Source organism: Babylonia areolata, chromosome 24, assembly GCF_041734735.1.
Source record: "Babylonia areolata isolate BAREFJ2019XMU chromosome 24, ASM4173473v1, whole genome shotgun sequence".
NCBI lineage: Eukaryota > Metazoa > Mollusca > Gastropoda > Neogastropoda > Buccinidae > Babylonia > Babylonia areolata.
In genome coordinates, this window is record NC_134899.1 from 49,718,981 (window position 1) to 49,733,329 (window position 14,349).

The 14,349-nt window shown below is 44.2% G+C and overlaps 1 protein-coding gene across 1 annotated transcript in view; it reads right to left on the reverse strand.

Moving 5' to 3' along the window:
• LOC143299242 (E3 ubiquitin-protein ligase HERC2-like) overlaps positions 1 to 14,349 on the reverse strand; it is a 176,496-nt gene that overhangs the window by 117,758 nt on the left and 44,389 nt on the right. The window contains 6 exon segments of the mRNA XM_076612452.1: positions 541 to 696; positions 1,211 to 1,340; positions 1,734 to 1,892; positions 3,149 to 3,412; positions 6,876 to 7,095; positions 8,739 to 8,939. Coding sequence (XP_076468567.1) covers positions 541 to 696; positions 1,211 to 1,340; positions 1,734 to 1,892; positions 3,149 to 3,412; positions 6,876 to 7,095; positions 8,739 to 8,939 — 1,130 coding nt within the window.

The following is a 14,349-nucleotide window of genomic DNA, read 5'->3' on the forward strand; positions in this document are numbered from 1 at the left end:
TGTTGTGCCAGCTGTCAGTTAGTTCTAACCACCATGCTGACAGCCTGTTGTGCCAGCTGTCAGTTAGCTCTAACCACCATGTTGACAGCCTGTTGTGCCAGCTGTCAGTTAGCTCTAACCACGCTGACAGCCTGTTGTGCCAGCTGTCAGTTAGCTCTAACCACGTTGACAGCCTGTTGTGCAAATGAACTCAGTCAAGTGCCTAAAGCTTGGTCTCTGCCTGAAGATATGCACTGTACAAGTATCTGTAAGTATCCATATCAAAGCACTTACAGCTTGGTTTCTGATCAAGGATAGGCACAGTATAAGTATCTGTAAGTATCCATACGAAAGCACTTAAAATTTGGTTTCAGACCAAGGATAGGCGCTATGTAAGTATCAGTAAGTATCTATATCAAAGAGCTTCGAGGTTGGTCTCTGAGGATATGCGCTTTTCAAGTGTCCGTAAGTATCCATAAGAAAGTGCTGAGAGGCTGGTCTCTGACCGAGGATAGGCGCTATATAAATATACGTATCCATATCAAAGGTAACGCGGCTGACCTTTTGTGCGGAAGTGGGTGGCAGGTAGGGGGAGCAGAGTCTGTCCAGGTGAGACATGATGACCACGGCGCTCTGTCGAAGGTCCACAGGTGTGCTCTCCTCCTCAGGTATGGTCAGATAGTTGAGGAAGCACTGCGTGGGGCTGACCACCAGGGTCTGCAAGGAAACAGACTCAGGTCAGTTATCAACTCAACTTCCAGGAGGGGGGTTGGGTGGGGTGTGTGTTTGTGTGTGTGTGTGTGTGTGTGTGTGTGTGTGTGTGTGTGTGTGTGTGTGTGTGTGTGTGTGTGTGTGGGTGGGTGGTGGTGGTGGTGTGGGGTGTGTGTGTGTGGGTGTGTGTGTGTGTGTGTGTGTGTGGGGGGGGGGGGGGTGTGGGGGTGCAGGGTGTGCGTGGGTGTGGAGTGTGTGTGTGTGTGTGTGGGGGGGGGGGGGGGTTGTATGTGTGTGCGTGTGTGTGGGGGGCGGGGGTGAGGTGTGTGTGTGGGGGTGTAGGGGTGGGTGTGGGGGTGTGTGTGGGGGGAGGAATGGGGGGGGCGTGTGTGTGGGGGTGGGGTGTGCATGTACGTGTGTGTGTGTGTGTGTGTGTGTGTGTGTGTGTGAGGGTGTTGGGGGGGGGGAGAGAGGTTGGAGGGGCAGACAACTGACACTCCAACATCATGGACCACCTCACCTCATCCCAACGAGGGCACAGTTTGTAGGAGCGTGACTTGGCGTTGTGGATGTTCTCGAAGCGTCGGAGAAGGGGGATAAGTGGCGCCGCCAACAGGCTGCTGCTCACTCGGTTGTCATAGTGATGGTGACTGCACATCATCGATAAGTCAAACAACCGTTTCATCAGTCAGTCCCACAGCAGGAAAAAAAAGTTCATTTAGTTCAATCCTGCATATACATGATCGTTTTCCAGAGCAAAATGTATGTACAGTTTTGACTCTATCCCTGTCTTTACTACAGGACTACAGGAAAATGGTTAGAATAGACTGCTGTCATACAGTCTTTTATCACGTTGATTTCCCCTTCCATATCCTTCCCCCATTTCACTTTACCTGTCAGCAAGCATCTGAATCAACCAAAATAAATTTTTCCATTCTAACTATTTGAAGCAATCAAGTCTTTTGAACTGAACTGAACTGAATACCAGGTCTGTGTAACTAAAGATCAAAAAGCTCTCCTGCGCCATGTTTCCCTCCCCTTACCTGTTGTTCCAGAGGTTGAGGAGAAGGAGAACGGCGGACAGGATGTGACCCAATGACCCCCGCTGCACGGCCAGCTCCATCAGCAAACACAGCGCCATCTGCTGGTCCTGTGTTGGGATCTTGCTGGAGCTGTGGGCACTGGCACTGCCGCTGAGGTCTCTGTGCATGTCACACACGCACACACACACATAGATTCTTGAGAATCAGCTACAGATTAGTGAGGACAAACTGTCAGCTGCTGCAGAAAAGGGACAGCAGCCAACAGACCAGCATCAGCTTACACATGTGACTGCTGCAACAGAGACTGTCTCTCTCACATCGGTCTCTACAGGCGACGCTGCTTGGTCCAAGCAGACAGCCCAGTTAGACATTAGGTCGGATATACTCTATAGTCATGACTGAAGGAGGCCTACTACTACTACTACACACATAGATACACACATACACACACAAACAGACATTCTCACACACACATATATATAAATGGAATGATGAAAGTCGAAAGGCTCTACCCGTGTCTGTAAAAGCGCTTAGAGAGTTAGGTGCTATATGAGGTAAGTATCAATTATGATCATGATAAATGTCAGTATCAATAAGTTGGTGCTCATGTACGTTTATGTGTATTTGATTGTGCTTTCTTATCTGTGAAACTGTATGTTTGTTGCATATCTGTTATACATGTGTGTGTGTGTGTGTATGTGTGAATGTGTGTCTGCATGTTTTACATTTATCTGCTCATTTATCATCTTTTTTTTTTTTTATTAATATTATTATTAGTAGTAGTAGTATTTCTATGCATTTATCTATAATTTTTTAATTTTATTTTATTTTATTCATTTTATTTTTTATTATTATTTTTTTCTCGAGGCCTAAGTGCGTTGGGTTATGCTGCTGGTCAGGCATCAGCTTGGCAGATGTGGTGTAGCATATATGGATTTGACCGAACGCAGTGACGCCTCCTTGAGCTACTGATACTGATAGTGATCACGACAAATGTTAAACCATTCTTCCAACCCACTGTGCAAAAGACTCTGTGTTTGTAAAAGCACTTAAGACTTTGGTCTCTGGTGCTATATAAGTAACAACACACAATAACTACAACAATAATGATGATAATAATAATAATAATAATAATCATAATCCCTCATTCACCCAGCAATGCCAGCTTGGTCTCTGAATATAGGTCCCATATAAGAATCAATTATATAAAATAAAAAAAAAAACCAACAACAAAAAAACCCAATGATAATACTCCCTCTCTCACCCAGTAACAACAATTTGGTCTCTGACTGAAGATAGGTGCTCCATAAGCATAAATAAATGTAATAATAATAATAATAATAATAATGATAATAATAATAATGACAATACTAAGAAGAAGAACAACAACAACAACACCACCACCAAATCCTCACCCAGCGACAACAGAGTGCAGAAACTTGGTGGCTCTCTCCACCACCTCCAGCCACACTGAGGACACGCAGCCCTCGTCGAAAAGCGTGGCTTCCGGCAGTGACTGCAGCGCGTCCAGGGACTCCTGCAGCAGCTCGCTGCACAGGTCCGCGTCCTCCCCGGACCGCCAGGCACGCCGCAGGAAGGCGAAGGCAAAGCTGAGGGCAGCTCGCGACCCCACCCGCGCCAGACCCATCGTGGCTTTCTCTGCTGGTTTGGAGGACGAACTGGTAGGGGGAAACGACACAGTGGTTAGATTCACATCATTTAGAGGATATGATAAATAACAATAATGATGATAACAACAATAGTAACAATGACGGGCGCAATAGCTGAGTGGTTAAAGCATTGGACTTTCAATCTGTGGGTCCCGGGTTCGAATCTCGGTGGCGCCTGGTGGGTACAGGGTGAAGATTTTTCTGATCTCCCAGGTCAACATATGTGCAGACCTGCCAGTGCCTGAACCCCCTTCATGTGTATATGCACGCAGAAGATCAAACAATAATATGTGTGAAACAATAATATACCCAGCTTGCACACCCCCGAAAATGGAGTATGGCTGCTTACATGGCAGGGGTAAATAAATTTTAAAAAAATCGTCATACACGTAAAATGTTAAATGTTTGTCTGAGTGTGTAGGTGTGCGTGCCTGAAATCTGACTGAATGACACAGGAAACGAATGATGAGCGCCCAATGGCAGCCATTAGTCGGCTCTACCCAGGTAGGCAGCCTGTTGTGTAAATGACTCCGTGTTTGTAAAGCACTTAGAGCTTGGTCTCCAACCGAGGATAGGCGCTATATAAGTATCCATATCAATCAATCAATTATATAGTCTTTGCATGGTGCAAACTCCACATAATAATGGGCTCTAAGCGCCTCACATGAAAACAATACATATAGACAATAGCTCATAAGGGCTGAGATTCTGGGAACATTGAATCTATTCTTTCTTTTCAAGATTTTCATTCAGACATCTGCATTTTTCTCCATGATTAATTGGCCAGACCCATATTAGCCAGCTTGGAGGAGGAAATGATAGTGGCTACAGACAGATACAGCAGTTTCTGCCATGATTCTCACTGTTAGATGTAAATGATAATACCAGCGATAAGAAAAAAATATACTACTACTACTACTATTACTATTACTACTAATAATAGATGTACATTTATATTATGCATTTTCACTCTAACATCTCAGGGCAATTTACATGAAAGAAAATGCAAAATCTTGAATTTGTTTTTTTTGTGTGGTCCTTATTTCAAAACAGAACATCTCCATTTTCTTTCAAGTTTCTTATAAAAAAAAAAAGAAGAAACTAATCCACCTCATGTATCACAAAGATAAACCAAGTATTTTCTGATTCATTTATCTGTAGGCAATTCCAGACCAGATAAATTCAAAACGTTTTATAAAATTAGTTTGTGTATGTTTTTCTATTTGTGTAAGAGAGAAAGACAGACAAACAGTGTGTGTGTGTGTGTGTGTGTGTGTGTGTGTGTGTGTGCATATGCGCATGCATACGTGTGTGTGTGCATGCGTGTATGTGTCTGTGTGTATGCACTGCCTTCATGTGTGTGTGTGTGTGTGTGTGTACTGATGTCTAAGTGTGTTACTGCTTATGATATTACTTTGGACAAGTGGAGTGATGGCCTAGAGGTAACGCGTCCGCGCTGGTTCGAATCATGGCTCAGCCGCCGATATTTTCTCCCCCTCCACTAGACCTTGAGTGGTGGTCTGGATGCTAGTCATTCGGATGAGACGATAAACTGAGGTCCTGTGTGCAGCATACACTTAGCGCACGTAAAAGAACCCACAGCAACAAAAGGGTTGTTCCTGGCAAAATTCTGTAGAAAAAGTCCACTTTGATAGGAAAAACAAATAAAACTGCACGCAGGAAAAAATACCAAAAAATGGGTAGCGCTGTAGTGCAGTGACGCGCTCTCCCTGGGGAGAGCAGCCCGAATTTCACACAGAGAAATCTGTTGTGATAAAAAGAAATACAAAAATACAGGAAAGAAAATACAGACATGGGTGCAGACAAACGGAGCCCAGCCATGATCAAAGACTGTTGCTTTCAGCCCAGCTTGACCACACAGGGCTTATACCAAAGCTGAAACCACCTGTCAACATTGACCCTGTAGAACCTTCAGGAAACTAGAAAAGAAAATTAGGCACAAGTACAGATTCTGAGGCACCATGGCAGATTCAGTTAAGCTTTGTCTTCGGACCCGGTGTTCACCAATGATGGGGGTTCAAAGCCGTGTTTTCGGCATGGTGGTGTGTTCTTTAGAAAAAAAAGAAAACAGCTGTACCCTTATTTTCCTCCCTCCACCCAGACAGGTACCTGACTTTGGGTGGGGAAGGTTAAGTGGCGGAAGGCAAGGAATGGGCCACGCTTTGATACGCCAAGTGCTAGACATTGCAGATGAATTTACTGCCCTGATGGCTGCAAAAGGCTATTTGACCTCTACCTTTAACTCACTCCGGAAGACGGGACGCTATAGCGGTTTCGACAATTAAAATTTTTTCCACGTTTTCCTCATGGGGTAGCATAACAATTGCAGCTACACCGGGCATTGTGAACTGTTAAGAGTCGAATGGAAAGTTTCTTCATGAGATTCCGTAGCAACACACTCCACAGTGAGCCAGTGAGTTCAGGACCCTACACGATAAGCTAATCTGCATATGTATCAAAAATGGCGTCGCAGGCGATACAAGTGGAAATTTTTTTGAGCATACTAGATCATGACAGCAGCTTTTGCTGCTGCTGAAGTGACTGAAATGCTTCAAACTGAAAGTTTTGACACTGACGAGGATGATGAAGACATTGAATAAAGTATCTGCAGTGATGAAAGCTACCAGCAAGAAGGTACTGAAAGTGACTCAGCTTCTGAGAGCAGTGAAGAGGGAGGGGGGTTGGTGTTTACACAACATGAGGGGAGGGGTCAGTGGGTCAAGCACACTGAGTTTCATTCAGTTACTTTATGTTTTGTATTTTTTGTGATTTTTTTCCCTAACCCTAATAAGTGGGTCATTGTAGGGAAAGGCAAGGGAGAAAACTATTCGTCCAGAGTGAGTTAATCTTTTTTCACAGCTATATTCTTCTTCTGTGTTCATGGGCTGCAACTCGCATGTTCACTCATGTACCAGTGGGCTTTTACATCTATGACCTTTTTATCCCACCATGTGGGTAACATTACTCTGTTTTCAAGGGTGTTCAAACTGGGCATGTTTTTGTTTCCATAACCCACTGAATGCTGACACGGATTACATGATCTTCACTGCGTGAATTCAATCATCTTCATGCATATACACATGATGGGGTTCACGCATACTTTGACCTGGGAGATTGGAAAATTCTCTACCTTTAACTCACCATTCGCGAACAGGCAGAAAAAATACAAAACAATGGGTGGCGCTGTCAGTATAGCGACATGCCTTCCCAGGGGAGAGCAGCCCAAAATTTCACACAGAGAAATCTGTTGTAACAAAGAGTAATATAAACACAAACACCAGGGTTTGAACTCAGGAAACTCAGGCAATAATCCAGCGTGCTGAACCACTCAGCCACAGAGTCCATCCTTAAAGAGCACACACCCCAACCCCATCCCCGCCCATCACACACACCCCAACCCCATCCATCACACACACCTCACACACACCCCAACCCCACCCATCACACACACCTCTTTTGTTTGTTAAGGTTGCTCTGGTTGGCCTGGCGCTTCTTGGAGGGTGGTTTCCTCTCTGCCTGTGTCTGGCGGCACAGGGCCATGAAGTACCGCTCCAGCACCGCCAGTCTCTGCTGCAGGCGGGTGGCCGACAGGGTGGAGCTGGACGCCTGGATGCACAGCCCCTGGTGCTCCCACAGCACTGACTGCAGGCACTCCCGCAGCTGGGCCACGTCTGGCGGGGTGACACACAGGAGTCAGGTATCAGGAATAGGTGTGTTCACAGATGCACAGGAATTTATTTATCTATTTATTTATTTTTTGGAGGACACACACACAGGAATCAGTAATCAGGTATAGGTGTGTTCAGAGGTGTACATGTTTTTTTTTGGGGGTGGGGGAGGGAGGGGGCATTGTTGGGTTGTTTTTCTTTGTGGAGGGACACACAGGACTCAGGAATATGTATGTTCAGAGGTGGGCACGATATTTTTTCCCTTTTTTATTTTAGTATCCTTTTTTTCTTCTTTTTGACGGACACACAGGAATCCAGAACAGGTGTTTCAAATGTGTACAGGATTTGTTTTTTTGAGGACACACAGGAATCTGGAAAGAAGAATGAGTGTGTTCAGAGGTGCACAGGATTTTTTGTTGTTGTTGTTTTTTTGAGGAAACTGAGGAATCAGGAATCAAGAACAGGTGTGTTTAGAGGTGCACAGGATTCTTTTTGTTTTGGAGGACACACTGGGATCAGATATCATGAATAGGTGTGTTTAGAGGTGTGTATGATATATATATATATCAGGAATCAAGAATAGGTGTGTTCAGAGGTGCACAGGATTCTTTTTGTTTTGGAGGGCACACTGGAATCAGATATCACGAATAGGTGTGTTTAGAGGTGTGTATGATATATATATATGTATTTTTTTTTTTTTTAGGATACACAGGAATCAGGAATAGGTGTGTTCAAAGGTGCAAAGGGTCTTTTTGGAGGACACACAGGAATCAGGAATCAAGAATCCGTGTCTTCAGAGGTGCACTCCACAGGTGGCACTTGTCTTGAAGGCGAGGGGGACACACAAGAATAAAAAATCAAGAATACATGTGTTCAGAGGTGTAAATGAATTTTTGAAGGTGACACACATCTCAGGTGGGGTGGGGAGGGTTTGGGGTAAGGTGGGGGAGGGGGGGGGGACATACAGAAATCAAGAGTCAATACATGTCTTCAGGGGTACATATGATTTTTGGCAGTTAAGCTTTCTGGGGGTGGGGGGAGGGGTGGGGTTTCACTCACCTACAGTTTGCTCATTTTAGTTCTATTTCTCCTGGTCTTGCAAAAACTGTATAAACCATTACTGTTATCATACCAAAAACCAAAACAAAATGAATCAAGAATATTCAATCCTTTGATCCGTTTAGTGGGCATGGGGGATATTTACAAAACAGACCACCTCTTGAGGTCTAGTGGAGGAGGGGGAATAAAAATCCTGGTCTGTTCATCCCTTTCTTTATCTCTTCTATCAGAACTCATCGTCATCATCGTCGTTCTCATCATTACTGTCATCAGCACTGATGTCATCAGTGTTCATCACCACCATCATCTTCATTGTGGTCATTGGTGTCATCATGGTCATCAACAAGATCATCATTGTTGTCATCATCATCATCACTGCTGTCATCATTGTCAATGCCATCATCATCACTGTCACTGTTGTCATCATCATCATAGTCATCATCACCATCATCATGATCATGACTGTCATCATCATCATTGTCAATGTCTTCATAACAATGATCGTCATCATCAGCATCATGGCCGTCACTGCCATAATAATGATCAATGTTGTCACTGTCATCATGGTCATCATCAGCGTGACGCACCAGGCTGGGGGCCCCATGTCCAGGAGTCAATGAGGGGCTGGGAGGGTTTCGGTTCCCACTCCTCCCCCGCTGCCAGTGCTGCCTCCTCCTGGTCCAGCTGCTGGCAGGGGGGACAATTGCAGCCCGTGTTCGGCCCGCACGACCCATCGCAGCACTGGCACGACAGCACCTTCATGCCGCAGTAGTAGCTCCCTGTGGAACCTGCACACATACACAGAGGTTGGATTATATTTCCGGTACAAAGATGCTATTGTTATTTCCTGTCACATTTGGAATGCTTGTTCCATGCTGTGGCAGTGGTTCTCTGTGCAACTGCACACACACACACACGTGACACAGTGACAATATTACTCATGATGTTTTTATTACTAGTCACATCAGGGATACCTGCCTCATAATACAACAGTGGTTACACATGGAAATATACATGCACTGAAACATAACGCAGGGAAGGGAGACAGTATTACCACTGCAAAGGTGCAGCTGTTGTTACTGAAGGCCACATTACCATAATTATAGATACCTGTCTCATGCTGTAGCAGTAGTTCCCTGTGAACTTTGCACACACACACACACACACACACACACACACACAGTGACAGAGAGATTGTATCATATCACCACTACAAAGATGCTGTTAGTATTGCTATAATCACAACTACAGTACTGTTTAACAAATAACATAATTTCAGTCATCACTGCATCATCATGCAACAGTTACAATTCATCTTATAATATTCACAAGTATCTACTGTGAATAATGAAGATTGTGATGTTCATATTGTCAGTGCACATATTCTATTGTCATGACTGATCACAGGATGCAGCACACTCCAACACGCTCCCATCCAGACTCTGTGTGGTTTGTGCACTGGGATGTGAACTGCACACAGGTCAGTCCTCAGCTTCTTCTTTTTCTATCCCAATTCACCTTGTAGATTTTTCTTTGTTCTTGCTGTTGTCATTTTAGGAGGAGACCTCAGTTGCTTGCAAAGTCCATGGAGCACATTTTTTTCATTTTCGTTTTGTTCATTTGTGTGTGTGTGTGTGTGTGTGTGTGTGTGTGTGTGTGCATGTGTGTTTACCTCCTTGTAGTTTGAATGTGTGTACGTGACACAGATTGTCTAATGTAAGTAACATTTATTTGACTGTACATTTTGCAATGTAAAAGAAAACCAGGCCAACTGTATGTTTGGTGTTTCATTCATACAACCTGGTTCCTACACTTGGTGGTGGTGTGTCCATCGCGATCGATGATGACCATCGTTGTCATCCAGCTGGGGGATGGGGGGAGGGTGGTGGTGGGGTGGGGGGGAGGATGCTCATGATATCTATCTGTGAATGCGCAGATGGCTGAATAGTCCAATCTGCGCACGAAATGTTCGCTGACTACATACAGCAAGACTGAAAAAGCAGTGATCCATGCATGACTTCCTACCACCTTACACACATGACAAGCATGTACACATATCTACAACTGTAATGAGAGCAGACAAACAAAGAGCCATAACCCCCGCCCCCACCCAACACCCCAATCACCAAACACTGACAAGCTGTCTCTTAGCCTGTCAATCTCTCGGAAGCTAACGGGCAAGGAACTGACACTGCACTTGTTGACAGTACTTGATGACAGCAGTGATAAATGGAACCGCCATCCCTCCCAACTCCCCTCACGCCCACTTGCAGAGGTAACTGGGACAGTGCCAGTCATAGCATCATCGCAGTTTTGTGTTATAGCAGGTTAATGAACGACACACGTCAGTCAACAGGAAATCAGTGAATGGGGTGTAGGTCTGTTTCACCTACTCTTTGACTGTGCCACCACCCAATCATTGGTCTACTGTGAATCTGACTATTAGTCCTGTTTTGCCTACCTGCCATTCCTGTTAAACCTGTTCGGTCTCTCCCCCTCTCTCTATTTGCAGTTGTATTTCTTTTTATCACAGCAGATTTCTCTGTGTGAAATTTGGGCTGCTCTCCCCAGGGAGAGCGCGTCGCTACACTACAGCGCAACCCTTTTTTTTTTGTATTTTTTCATGTGTGCAGTTATATTTGTTTTTCCTTTCGAAGTGAATTTTTCTTCAGAGTTTTGTCAGGAGCAACCCTTTTGTTGCTGTGGGTTCTTTTACGTGCGCTAAGTACATGCTTCACACGGGACCTTGGTTTATCGTCTCATCCGAATGACTAGCGTCCAGACCACCACTCAAGGTCTAGTGGAGTCGGAGAAAATATCAGTGGCTGAGCCGTGATTCGAACAAGCACGCTCAGATTCTCTCACTTCCTAGGCGGACGCGTTACCTCTAGGCCATCACTCCACTAACACACACACACACACACACAGGAACTGAGTATAGGCAAACTGGGAAAAGGTAAATCAGGATCACCAATTTAGTGATAGGTGAATACGGATTAGTCGAATCACACTGACACCAGATTAGGGTCAATGACTTCATCTCTTACAGAACTGAGGTCATCTGCTGATAAGATAAGCAGAGAGTATTTCCGCTCCAGACAATTACCTATTGTTTGTATGTGAAGGACACGGAACACTTTTTCCTACTATGCTAGCATAGTTGGTGTTTTCGCTGTAAATACTGTATGCTGAATGCGTAACTTGGCATGCTGCTCACACTTGTGCAAACATTAGAGTGCGCATCATACTTATACACCCACACACACACACTCATGCAGACACTCACAGCACAGACACACTAACACAGACACACACACATTTATTCTAAAACAAACAAACAAACAAAACAAAAACACACAAAAAATATATCTGTGAATGACCAACTGAGGGCCATTAAAAAGTATAAGAGTGCAAGCGACCCTTTAGAGTACAAGTGATCCCATGCCAGTTTCACTGTCCTTATAGTCACTACACACACACACACACACACACACACAACAAACACACACACAACAAACACTCACACACAAACACAAGCATTAACACACACACACACACATTCACACTCACACACAAGCACAACCATTAACACCCCCACCCACCCCCTAAAATGTCTTGCTATTAAACCAGCAAAAAATTATCTTGCAGTTCATCAGAGTAATTGTGTGAATGCTGCGTCAGCTGGATTCTGAAATCTTGGCTACTGGCTTGTGCCAATGTCAATCTTCACAACTGTGCCAGAGCTCTTGCAGTCCATTGCAGGTACTTTGCCAGCAGTGTTAGTGTTTGCGAGAGAATGTTAGTACTTTTGTGTGTGTGTGTGTGTGTGTGTGTGTGTGTGTGTGTGTAAGCATGTGTGTGCATGCAGTCATGTGTCATGTGTGTACATGCAATCGTGTGCGTGCGTGCGTGCGTGCGTGCGTTCGTGTGTGTGTGTGTGTAAGCATGTGTGTGCATGCAGTCATGTGTCATGTGTGTACATGCAGTCGTGTGTGTGTGTGTGTGTGTGTGTGTGTGTGTGTGTGTGTGTAAGCATGTGTGTGCATGCAGTCATGTGTCATGTGTGTACATGCAGTCGTGTGTGTGTGTGTGTGTGTGTGTGTGTGTGTAAGCATGTGTGTGTGTGTGTGTGTGTGTGTGTGTGTGTGTGTGTAAGCATGTGTGTGCATGCAGTCATGTGTGTACATGCAGTCGTGTGCGTGCGCGCGCGCATGTGTGTGTGTGTGTGTGCACGCGTGTGCGTGTGACAGAAAGAAGAGACAGGCACAGAGTTAGAGAGACAGGCACTACAGAGAGAAAGACAGACAGACAGACAGACAGAGAGACAGAGAGAGAAACAGACAGACAGACAGACAAGCATGATAATGAGGCAGAGATAAAGAGAGGCAGTCATGATGAACGGACATAATGAGGCAAAAGACAAGAGTTCTGAAAAGAAAGCAGTATGAACCAAAACTACAGAAACAAATCCCTGATCGATTTGTGCAGTGGAAAAGAACACTCACAACTCATCAGTCCCCTGATTCCAAGATCCCCAAACCAGTCAAAAAGTCAATCAGTCAATAAAAGAGTACTAGTGTATCTGATCCATACTTTCTTTTTAATCCGAGGAAAAAGAAAGCAAGATAACATGAAAAGACGAGGGGAAAAAAAGAAAAGAAAAAGCTACCAACTCACAGACAGACAGACAGGACTGTTGAATTCAACAACCTGTCGATACAACCAACATTTCCCCTGGCAACACATGAAAGCAAATGGGTTTATGCGATAAACATGGAGTGTTATGAGCGTGTTAACAGACTGTATGTGACGGAGGATGGAACGGTCTGGCACACCTGGCCATCAGATCAATCAGCCACGTCTGGAAAAGTTGTGCATTTCACCTGCGATAGATGGGCACCAAGAACTGGGCGCGGTAATAGCAGAGCGGTCCATTCAACGAGCGGAAAGTACGGAAGGTCTTGGGGTGTGTGTGTGTGTGTGTGTGTGTGTGTGTGTGTGTGTGACTCTGTGTGTGTGTGTGTGGTGTGGTATGGTGTGGTGTGGTGTGGTGTGGTGTCTTGTGGTGTGTTGTGTTTTCTCTGTGTTTGTGTGCATGCGTGAGTGTGTGTACGGGGAAGAAGAAGAAGAAGAAGAAGAAGAAGAAGAAGAAGAAGAAAGAGGATATGCAGGAGACAAGATGGCAAAGAAGAAGATGGAGAAGAAGCAGAAATGGAAGAAGAAGAAGAATTCAATTCAATTCAATTCAAAATACTTTATTGTCTGCTTCAACCAAAACAGAAAATTCTCTCTCGGCTCACCTAATATGCCCATCAAAAAAACAACAACAACAAAAAAGCAACAAAAAAACAACAACAAAAAACAAACTGTCACACCCTTCCCTCATCACCATGCACACATAAGTTATTATGTAAAATGAAAAACATTTAGGTAAGATAGTATTCCATTATAAGATAGAGTGGACCAACATTGTGTGTGCTTGTGTGTGTGCACGTGTGCGCATGTGTGTGAGTGTGCATGCATCGGTGTGTGTGTGTGAGCCTGAGTGTGAGCAAGTGTGTGTATGTTTCAATCATTATAAAAAGAAAAATAATCAGTAATATAATTATAACATTTTAAAAGACAAATGCTCATCAACAAATAAGAAGGGGAAGAAAAAAAAAAGAGTACAAGAACAAGAAGAACAAGAACAAGAATAAGAATAATAATCCATTTCACTTATAACGTGCCTTTCCATGTCAAATATGCTCAACTGCAGTGTACAATGTAGATACTGATGTTTAAAAACATGCATCTAAACACTAAAATGACAACAACAAAAAAAGCCTTTCACCCACAACCCTTTACAGTCAGCCAAACAAACACTCAAACACAAACTGATGAAGAACACCAACAAGAACAAGGGGAACACGAAAAAGAAAAAAGGGTGGAAGAGAAGAAGAAGAAGAAGGAGGAGGAGGAGGAGGAGGAGAAGAAGAAGAAGAAGAAGAAGAAGAAGAAGAAGAAGAAGAAGAAGAAGAAGAAGAAGAAGAAGAAGAAGAACCACCTTCCCAATCAAAAATAAGTTTTAACAACTCATTTCCTGCTCATCTTTGAACTCATTCCCTCTTTCTCAGGACATGTAAGCACTGATCTAAAAGTGTTCTCTCTCTCTCTCTCTCTTTCTCCTTTCATTAAAACCTGTGTACAAACATGCAC